Raw genomic sequence first — 11,033 nt, forward strand, 5'->3', positions numbered from 1 at the left:
TTATAATCCATGACCCTCATTGTTTACAATGGAAGTAACTGTTAGTTTAAACACAAACCATCGCATACCCATAGCAGCTCGGAACCAGAAAAACCAGACAACAAAAGATGGGACAGGTTTCAGGGCATGAAGAGGAGACACACAAACCTTTTAGCCCAGCACCAAAAGTTCATGGTCAGGCACAGAATCGAATCTTGAGGCTGAGCCCTCACTATGATGGCGGCATCTTTTATGACTCATTTGAGATCCAAGCTGTGACCCATCAACTAAACAAGGCTATGCAGAGATCCACTGGCTCATCCTCCCCTGCTTTTCTCTGTTACTTGCAGTCCCCTTTGTACCGAAAATGCCTCGATCGCATTTCCAAGGACACTGCAAAGACACCCAAGAGACTCTCCTGCTCGAAGCTCACCTCTGGAAGTCGCGTGAGTGTGCCAAGAAGAAAGGCAGCAACTGCAGGGCCAGTGACAAAGGGGTTTTTGGTGAGGCTGTGGAAGAAAGCCAAACGAGGACTCCTATAGAATCAAGCATAATAAAAGCAACTTGCCTGTAGGAAAAACCTATAGATGATTAGTCACTAGCAAGCACAGAAGCAATAAACTGTAAATAAGTGAATGCATCCTCTAGTTTTTTAATACATACCTTTTCAAAATATTCATGTCTAGACAAAAGACGACCTGTTCAGTTATCTTGTCTCTTCTCCATGTCCTGATGTTTCGGAGTCATGTATTCTCTGGCACAAACTTTATTCGGTAGTCTCCGGAGTCTTCAGGTATCAAATTATTGCATAACATGAGTACATTACTGCTATACTTAATTAGAGACAGATAGCAATTTGTATTGTATGGGGCCTCATCATGGACAAATTAAATTGGAAAAGGAGAATCAAACTAATGACGCAATACATTTATGTAGAAACTGTGAACCGCAGGAGAAATCTTATAAACAAAAGGCACTACAAACAGTAAATGCCAACCCCTTGCTAAACTGTCATTGACTAAATTTTTTACAAAATTTGCAAAATCCCTTCTTGGGTGAGGTCCCCTTCTGCCACAAATGTTATACAAGGTTCATATACAATCATGCTACAGCAGAAAAACACTTTCCCAGAAACCTATCATGACGTTTGCCCCAAACCCGAAAGGAGCTAATATGCAACATAAAAACATGCAGGAAAAGGAGCTGGAGCCGAGTAAACAAGGAACTTTTATGTAAGCCTGAGTGCCATCTCTTGAAGGAGAGCTCGTTTTTGAGAAGCATTTATCACATGATTGGTTTCAGCATTCTCAAGCACATCAGTGATTATGGCAGCTGCATGACCAAGAGGCTCCTCAGCTGCCCTCTTCAACATGAAGGCCTGCCCAAGACAGAAGAATAAACTAAACATTTCATAATTTGACGTTCTAAGGAGAATAGTTAAATCCATTTTTGTCTATCATTTAGGAATCTGGAAGAAAAGATTAACAAGTTTAGGAAATTAAAAAGTTGGAACAACCACTTCCTCCCTTCCTTTCCCACCCCCACCACCCCACCCCCAAAGTGCAAAAAAACACAAGTTAGCTGCTAAATTTGCACAGATTTGGTACCAGGAGGAGGATTAGAAGAGTGAGAAAAAGAGCAAAGAGAGAACCTGCCCATGATGTGTTATGGCTAATGTGCATGGCTGCTGAAACCAAGGTTCTCCATCAATTTGTACAGGTAATCCAGCAAAAAGTTGTATTTTAATCGATTGTCCCTGAGCAAGCCTTCGAGCACGAGAAAGCCCCACCTGGTTTCATACAAAACAGCACTTCAAGGACATATTTATCCAAAAAGTTGCAAGAATTCAAATTGAAAGATATCTAAAAAGAAGTTGATAAGCTTGCCCCTTTGCTTCCTGAAATGTTAGGTATGAAGAAATTATAACTATTAAAGAAATCAAAGTCATGATCAAATCAGAGAAATTTAAAGCACATTTAATTTAATTTAGTTTCCATTTATTTCCTATTATGTTTCCTGAGAATTGGAAATCTACCCCCAAAGAATCCAATGAGGAAACATAAGTGGTTAAAACTTGAAATATATATTTTCAAGATAACTTAACAATTAAGTGAAATAATAGGGAAGGATTAGAATGGAAATTTAACCAAACAGGACTCTAGTGCTTTTTCAAGGCATATATCTCTTGGTGAACTTTCTTCTAAATCAATGTGGTCTTCTTACAAATACAATGTTAATATCATTAAATCAAATATTTTGTACAGCATCAATTGAGTTTTCTGGTTTCAGGCACAAGATTAAACTTCACTTTAAGTGCACTGCCATGTTCTGCTAAGTTACTAAGCAAACCCTGTATCTTAAGTTACCACTTGAGTTAGAAACCAAGCCCACGTGTTTTAAATATTCAAAGGATTTCCATAATATCACCTGAAGTGTTCCAAGGTGCCACATTCCTGATATGCTTACAATCTCCAGAATTTTATCATGCATGGATTGTGGGTCAAAGTTATCATATGTTTCATCCTCATTCTGCCACAGGTCGACGCCACCCATGTAGCTTCCGATATTTGCCACAAGTACTCCTTCCGCATCCTGCAAAGATTTATTACAAAAACATGAATTGAATAAGATATTTGACAAATCAAAAGGCAAATTAAAGATATAGAGTTACGAAGCATCAACAACATAAATTCATCTCAAGTCCAAAGCAAGGGAAAACCACTTCGAAGGGGGGGAAAGATAAACTTCAGAATGTACCCAAAAAACAGATGTAAGGGTGCAAAAGTAATGGGAAAAAGAAAAGCAAGCTGCATGGATTATTCATTTTGTTTATACAGGCCTGAAACAACAAGAACCAGTGTAATAAAGACACAACCTTAAGAAAAAAAAAAATTAGCAATTTGTAAAACATGTGCTCGCACTTTTAAACAAATTGCATTACACAGATTCTTCTCACCCATCAATTCTTCAAAAGCTTGAGTGGAAGTCAGTGGAGTTCTAATCAACAGCTCCATTAGAGTCTCAAATGTGTATCTAGAACTAGACTATACTGACATTTACAAACAAGTAGAGAAGATTTCTCATTCCTAAGTCATTGTACCGACATTTTCAAAGAACTAGAGAGGATTTATGATTCCTGAATCATTTATAACATTTGGATACTCACCTCAGGAACCTCTATTTCAACACCATCCACCTCCACTCTGACTTGCCAAGGGAAATCTGCAAATGTCCTATCCATTATACTCTTAGCACCTTCTCTAGCATAAAGAACTTTATTCATAAACTGCAGCAAAACAAGAGTGCTTAAGCTAAAGGAAAGTGGATAGAGGAGATGGGATTACTTGAAAGAGACAATAATATTCTGAGCTAGGCTGAGTACCTAGTTGAGTAGAAACTTCTCAAATCAGACAATGTGTGCACACGTATGTGCTCCATATGAAAAAAGATATCATCAAAAGATTTTTCATTTACCCTCACAGTGGAAGATGATCTACAGTGTTATTAGTTGACGCACTCAATGAAAAAGACTTTCATGAACTACTTAATATTAGTTGCATAGATATAATGAAGATTTGTCCAGCATAGTTTATTTTATTGATTTACCTTAATGATTACTTTTTTTGGGATTCCATACCTAACCCAAACTCCTCTCTGCCTTTATCGCTTTAGCTAATTCCCAAGAGCCCCAAATAATTAGATATATGGACCAGTAAACTTGCAAAATATCACGATATATAACAAGAATTCCAAGTTTATTACACCTTACAATTTCTCTCTTCTTTTACGAAGAAAACAATTTATAATTTAATAATGTTGTTTATCTGAACAACTAACTACTACTTTTACTACACATTTCTATCTTAGAACTCCTTTCACTAAAACACGAACCCCAAGGAATCTAGTCTGACATCTAGTTAGAACTTAGAGGACAGCTGATTATGTTGCCTTGGCATGATACTCCGCTTTGGGAAGCAGTTAAAATTTGTTATAATTACTATTTGTTAATACCTGATTATAAAACCTTTCTGGATTTTCTTCCCTTAGATTATGAATGTCTAGAGCAACCTTTGCATCACATCCAACCCCTGCAACAAAACTTACAAAACTTAGCATCTAAAAAAGCACAAAAAAATTATTGTAAGACTGCTGGATTGATTGTAAGGGCTAAGGAACCAATCAAACACCAGACCATGAAATCACCATACATGTTAAAATGATATTTACCTCATTGGATCTGTTATATACCAAAACATATCCACCATCTCACCAAAAGACATACTACTTTTTGACCATTACAAAATCAGTAAAGGTTGAAACTCCATATAAAGCGAAGTTCATATTAAGCCATAGTTTTCTTTACCTATGTAGTTATTCATAAATTTTGGGAGTTGGAGTTGTTTCCCCTGTTGATTTAAAATATTTACTTTCCATCTGTCAAGAATGGTCACTGCAGCATGCTCTATGTGATGCAGCACTGTGCACAGACCTCCCTGTCTCTCCACAGAGCCCAAACCACCACCCCAGGATAGTACTCTAGCTAGATCATTTCCTGTTCCAGCAGGGAGAATGGCAACTGGAGGAGGAGAGACAAAGTTTTGCTTGTCTATGGCATTCAGAACCCAGCCAACAGTACCATCTCCTCCACATATGAGGACTCTGAAGTGAGGCACTTTTCTGAACAGGAAAAGTCCCACTTCTGGTCCCTGTGCAGGGCTCAACTCAACCACCTGCATGAAATTTCAACAAGAACCATAAAAAGCCAGAAGAGAGGTATTGGTAAAGCCACCGCAGAACTGTACGTGAAACCATTGATAACAAATTTAAAGCCTGCTTGTGTATAAACCAGTTGAAAGATAAATGCTGTGCAAGTACATTCAGACACACACACAACCTGACAAATGACAGGAAAAAAGGGCAGAGGAAAAGAGGATGGGAAACAATGTAAAGCATGTCAAAGAAATAGGCAACTCTGAACACACTCAGAATCAATTATGAGATGATTCCAAGTAAAAGCTGGGCACAAGCAATACTCATAAAATTTCATACATTCGCAATTTTCATTATACAACGGGCTCCAGGTAGATTATTCGTGGGAAACAACCTCAATTAAGATTAGAAGACACGACAACATCCTCCAGATTTTCTCCTATTAGAAAAAGATACTATTAATTATAGATAATTTCCTTGGAAAAAAAAAAGCTAAATAAAGTGAACTGAAACAAAGCTCAGTGGCTACAAGATAACACTACAAGCTCAGTGGCTACAACACTTATTGGAGGGAAAGATTGTTTGCCTAACTAAATTTAAAAAGCAATATAAGATTTGAATAAACAACTACTATTACACCCAAATACGCAAGATTGACAGGGGAAGCAAAAACCTCCATCAACACAGATTTTATTCATGATGATACCAAGCCGTTTGCAGATTCAGCTTCCATATCTAGTTCGGGAAGATCAGATTCGAAGAATGTTGAGTGCAGAGCTCTGACCTTAGCTTGTACACCACCAGACATCACAGAAGTATATGATTACAGGTCTCCATAGTGCTTTTACAAAGATAACAACCATTCACCACAATCTTATCCCTTCTCATCAATTTGACGATGGTCAGAATGCACCCTATCAGCCTCCCATGCAAAGAAAGTGACTCTGGGAGGGACTTTAACCCCCCAAATTTTTCTAAATGGAAAACTAGTACCAGTCTTTTCATCCTTGGTCATATGCTTGTAGAAAGATTTGGGACCCATAAGTAGGTAAGGAGATAAATCGAAGCCATTTAAGTGAGGATCCCTTACTAATGTTCCTAAGAAAAAAGAAAAGGATAAACTACTGAGGACTTATATGATTCAACTCCTACTCTATTCCTAATTAATTGACATGCCTATATCTAGATTAGCTTAAAACGATAAGTATAAATGGCTCTGGAGGTTCATGAGGGAACAAAATAGTTCTTGGAGAAAGGTGATTATGACAAAATATGGTTTAAATGCTTATAGTTGGTAGGCCAAAGCCCTAGGGGCCCCCATGGCGTTGGACTGTGGAAAAGAATTAATATGGAAAAAAGGGGTCTTTCATTATTGTCTCAAATGGATTATTTCAAAAAAATAATTGTATCAAATGGAAAGTAGGGTCTGGGGAAAAGGTTAACTTTCAGAGGGATGTCTGGTTGGTTGGAGGGGTACTTTCCTTGCAGTTTCCCTCTATCTTTGTCGTTGCTCAAAACAAAGCTATTTCTGTTAAGAAGTCTTATGTGGGGTCTTCTAATAGGGGCAGTTGGATAGTCAATCTTTCCAGGAACTTGAATGATTGGGAGCTTGATTACTACTTGAGGTTTCCCAGAGTCTTTCCCTAGTGGAGGTTGTCAGTGGCCTTGAGGATGAACAAATTTGGAAACTAAATTCCAATTGTTTTTCTCTGTCAAGTCGTATTACTTGCATTTGACAAAAAGAGAGGTTGTGAGAGAAAATCCCAGCTAATCAGTGAAGAAAGTGAAGGGAACTCCTACATACCACTCTCTACTTGGGAAGCTGTACGGGAATGTATTCTGACACTGGACACGTTGATTAGAAGAGGTAAAATCCTGGCAAACAGTTGTCATATGTGTAGAAGGGGTGCTCGACTTATAATCAGTTCATCCTTTGGTGTTTATTCACTCACCACCTTTGGTTTCTAGCATATTGTTTTTTGGGCTTGAGTTGGGTTATGGCAGGTTTAGTTAGAGAGCCTGGCATGGAAAGGCATTAAACATAATAGGCAGTCCTTAAGGCTCATCAATTTGGTTACTTCTTCGGCTATATGAAAAAAATGGAATAGGAGGGATTTTGAGGGTACAGATTATAATTTTGATAAAATTAAAGATTTGTGGTTCAAAACACTACGTCTTTTTATTAAGCATCAACTGCCTTATTGTGGGCCTAATTCGCATGTGGTTAGAGTGATAAATATTTTTTTATACGAGTTGCAACCCTTTGGTGCTCATGAATATTTTTTTCTAAAAAAGATAAAATATTTTTTACATTTGAGTTACCTCATCCTCACATTCATTTCCAAGGTTGGAACCTCCAATTCCTACTTCAAGGAGTAAGAATGGGATTATGCTTCTAAAGAATTCAAGAAAAGGATGGTGGTAACTTACATATATTCTTCATGTTAAGACCACCATGACAATCAAGTATAGGCATTAGCTAGCAATGAAACTAGAATTGCATCAAATGGACTGTAAGACAAAATTTATAGCTAGGATAATCAAACCTGGACAGGATTCAAAAGAAGGTTAAGACGCTGGCGAAGGGAATCTCCACGTTGCGCTCCACTCTTTTTGTTGATGAAAACTAACAATGGTCTTGCATCAGGAGGTAAGTCAATCAACTCATATTTTTGTTTTGAACTTAAAATTTGAGATTCATCCTTCTGGTTAATTGACCCACTTCTCTTTAGACTAGGTTTGCTTTCCATTTTATGATCACCATTCTCATGTGGAGAATTTCCATTACATTTTTCCTCCATTACATGAGAACAATTGACAGTTTGATGAGTATCAGCTGTGTTTTCTACTGATGTATCGCAGGTGCTACCACTATTACCTGTGTCAACAGAAGGCTCATTAGCATTCTTGTACTTCTTACTCTGACTTCTGATACTTGCACGTACGGAAGATGCAATTTCATTGGCCCCATGTGTGATTGAGCTTAGAAATCCACTTGGTGAACCACGGTTCAATTCCTTGACATAGAGTGGTGACAGCACCAGCCTTCTAAATGGACCTAAATCACAAACATCACCAGTTTCATTTGACATAGCATTTTGACAGTCCACATGTACAAGTCGTTGACACCATAAGCAACACCAGATAGGGGATCCGCCAAGAAATGAACCACTGCACAGTTCTTCACAATAGCAGCAGAAAGAAGATTCATCAGGCTGATCTGCAACCTCCGTCCACCGAACAGACCACTGGTGCATCACATGCTCATATCCAATCATGGATACACATTTGCAATCATTGTGTGCAGTTGACGAACAACCTAAGTGAGCCGCTGCACCACAAATGTTACAACGGTGAATGAAACTGTCTGCTGCTGCCATAGCTTGAGAAGGTGACATTGACTTTAAGCATACACAGCAATTTAAATTCTTTCCACGAAATATAGATTCCAGAACCCAACTGTGAGGAGCAACAGGAACCTTATGTCTAGCCTTTGGATTTTTCTTTGATCTTGCTATAGCCTTCATCCAACTTAAATTAATATTTCTTCTCCACTGGAAGGCTGTATAAGTTATAGTCAAAATACCAACTAGGGCAGCAATAAAGACAGAGATAAATAAGACACGAGACTCGGCCATTTCAGCAGGCGTTTTGCTGTTCCAACTGGAAAGAAAAATCTCCATCCCTCTATCGTCGTCCATTCGATATATACTTTTTCACTCTACAAATGCAAGCTAGTAGCAATAAAACATTCTTCGTTTAGTTGTCTTTCATGGAACAATCTAATTCATGAGAGGTAGGGGAGACAACAACAATGTCACAAAATATAGGTATATCAATCAAATTTGCAGAGAGGATACTCCAATTCCTAACTGATTTCCACTTAAACCCAATTTTAGGTAACATATTCAGGTCTCATCACCTCACTGGTGACTGGACTGCACATAGTTCCTCAATGAACTCTAAATATGCCACAAACACAGAAACTCCTGTTTATTCATGTGCAATGAGTAGAAATTTAGAACCACTAGATGTGTCCGCTTAGCTTATCCAAACCACGGGTGAAGGCTGTACGTCGGTAACCAAAAACCCTGAATGCTGATCAAGACCAAAAGTAGAATACAAAAATTCCTGCAGAAAGAATGAATTATACTTGGTTAAAGTTACCATTGCTCGTTGATAGTAGCACAGCTGATGCTCACATAATATGATTCAAGCGTTTCATGACGCAACCAATCCAATCCATTTTCAACATGATCACACACCAGATAAGGAACAAACTAACAATGATAGAGCATAAACAAACGAACTGATCCTTTTAGTTCCGGATATCAATACAAGCGCAACAAGATATTACAGGGATATTCACTGTTAGTTTCCCAAAACTAGAACTTAAAAACAAAAAGGAAATCTCAAAATAATTTCATTATTCAGATCCTGAAAATGACTAAATCTCAACAGTGAAGCAAGTGTAACAAAAACCTGTAACATCCTTGACAATCAAAAACCGAAAGAGACCGAGAATTATTTCCTATTATGTTCCCTCAATTTGTCACCAACCAAACAGATTTATGATCAATCTATGCATGAAAACGAGAGGCAAAATAATTCAAAAAGAAAAGAGAAATTAGACTTACTAGCTCTAGAACCTGATGAGGCAATGAGACAAAGGGAGAAAAAGAGCCCGATCGACAAATCCGCGCAAACCCTAGGGGATGATCTAGAGAGAGAATATCTGCACCCAAAATAGAGGAACCGATGCAAAACCCGAGCACGAAGAAGACAATATTCGAAAAGAAGAAGTAAAAAGCTTTTTCAGTATTTTTCTGATTATTCGTTCAAAATTTTCGAAATTTGTGTAATAATCAAAAGATTCTATTCTTTCAGCCAAAAAAGTATTTGTCTGGAGAGGTCGATCGCGTAGATACTGAATATACTTTCGGTGCCACGTGGCAGGAACAAAATCATTTAGATGCGGCCACGTGTCCCAATTTCTTAATTGGGTTTGGTTGTTTGGTGATTCTGAATTTAAAGTTGAGAAATATTTTCAACGCATTTTATTAAAATGTGAAATGATTAATATGTATATTTAAAAATATATTATATTATTATTTCCCTAATATATTTTTACTACATATTATTTAAAAATATTATTAAAAATTAAATTTTACTAGATAAAAAAAATAATATATATATTTAAAATAATATTTTATCTACAAATTTAAGTATTATTCATAAATTTTAAGAAAATATAATAAAATAATAAGTTAATTACGAGAAAAACTTTGGTTGATTCCAACAGCTAACATTGATATGCATCATCAAGAATTGTTATAGCAATGAGCGGGTGTTTCTTGATAAAATATTGTGGATTATGATTTTTTTTTTAATGTATTTTAATTTAGTAAGAATTTTTTTAAAAAAATATATTAGTATTATTTAATTAAAATGATTTTAAAGATTTAAAAACTAAATTATAATAAAAACTTTAAGACTAAAATATAACATTTAAAGTCAATTAAATATATATTTTTTTTTTATAATTATGTCTAAACCAATATAAAAACTAGTGATTTATTAAATTATATTTAATTTATCGACATATAATAAATATTTTTACAGAGTTTTAGACTAAATATGTTAGGTTTGAGTTTTACTTCCTCACCTAAATAAACATTTCTCAAAGTCCGAATTGGGCTTGAGTTTTAGCTTAAATATATTTAAATAAACTTTATTGAGTCAATACAAATTGTTCATTAACATATTTGACTTAACAAAATTAATTTTAATTAAGGTTTTTCCTCTCTTTCTTCTATGAGGCTGCCTCCACCAAATTCGCTTCTTATTTTTTTATATATAAATAAAAAAATTAGATTATATTTTAATATTTTGCCTAAAAATATAATAAATTCGTTAAAATTAAATCTAATATAGTTATCAGATTTCTATCAATATGGTAATTAACTAAATTATTAGTGTTACTAAATCAAGTATTACAAATTGATCTTTGTTAATTTATAATATATTTATAAAATAACAAACTCTATGTCTGCAATGAGATTTATATTTATACCTTCAAGTTTCTTTACAATTAAGCTATCATGTTATTGGTCTCAAAATCATGCTTCTAATCTTACTTCTCTTTCACGGACATGCATAATTGTTCAATTGCCCTTTGGACAACAATAATCCAACTCGCTTCAATTCAAACATGCAAAAAGTCTTTTCTTACATCTTCTTGAATACAACAAGACAAACAAAAAAGGATCTCAATAACTAATTGGTCTTAAATTGGATCAAATAAAATATAGATTTTTAATTTGTAATATCCCGCTCGAAATTTA

At 35.8% G+C, this 11,033-nt stretch overlaps 1 protein-coding gene across 2 annotated transcripts; it reads right to left on the reverse strand.

The window, feature by feature from the left end:
- Positions 1-885: 885 nt before the first annotated feature.
- On the reverse strand, positions 886-9,581 carry DGK1 (diacylglycerol kinase1). 2 transcript variants are annotated; one of them, XM_088211053.1, is made up of 8 exons: positions 9,327-9,580; positions 7,236-8,820; positions 4,343-4,709; positions 3,991-4,067; positions 3,146-3,265; positions 2,407-2,571; positions 1,631-1,768; positions 886-1,357 (listed from the first exon to the last, which is right to left on the reverse strand). In XM_088211053.1, the coding sequence occupies exons 2-8, from the start codon at positions 8,388-8,390 to the stop codon at positions 1,208-1,210; spliced, it is 2,172 nt and encodes a 723-aa protein (XP_088067179.1). In that variant the 5' UTR covers positions 8,391-8,820; positions 9,327-9,580; the 3' UTR covers positions 886-1,207. The 2 variants fall into 2 exon arrangements, with proteins under 2 accessions (XP_088067179.1, XP_088067180.1); XM_088211054.1 differs by lacking the exon at positions 3,146-3,265 and having other exon boundaries at positions 9,327-9,581.
- Between the last annotated feature and the right edge of the window lie 1,452 nt (positions 9,582-11,033).

This window comes from Carica papaya, chromosome 9, assembly GCF_054855325.1.
Source record: "Carica papaya isolate Zhongbai chromosome 9, ASM5485532v1, whole genome shotgun sequence".
Taxonomy (NCBI): domain Eukaryota; kingdom Viridiplantae; phylum Streptophyta; class Magnoliopsida; order Brassicales; family Caricaceae; genus Carica; species Carica papaya.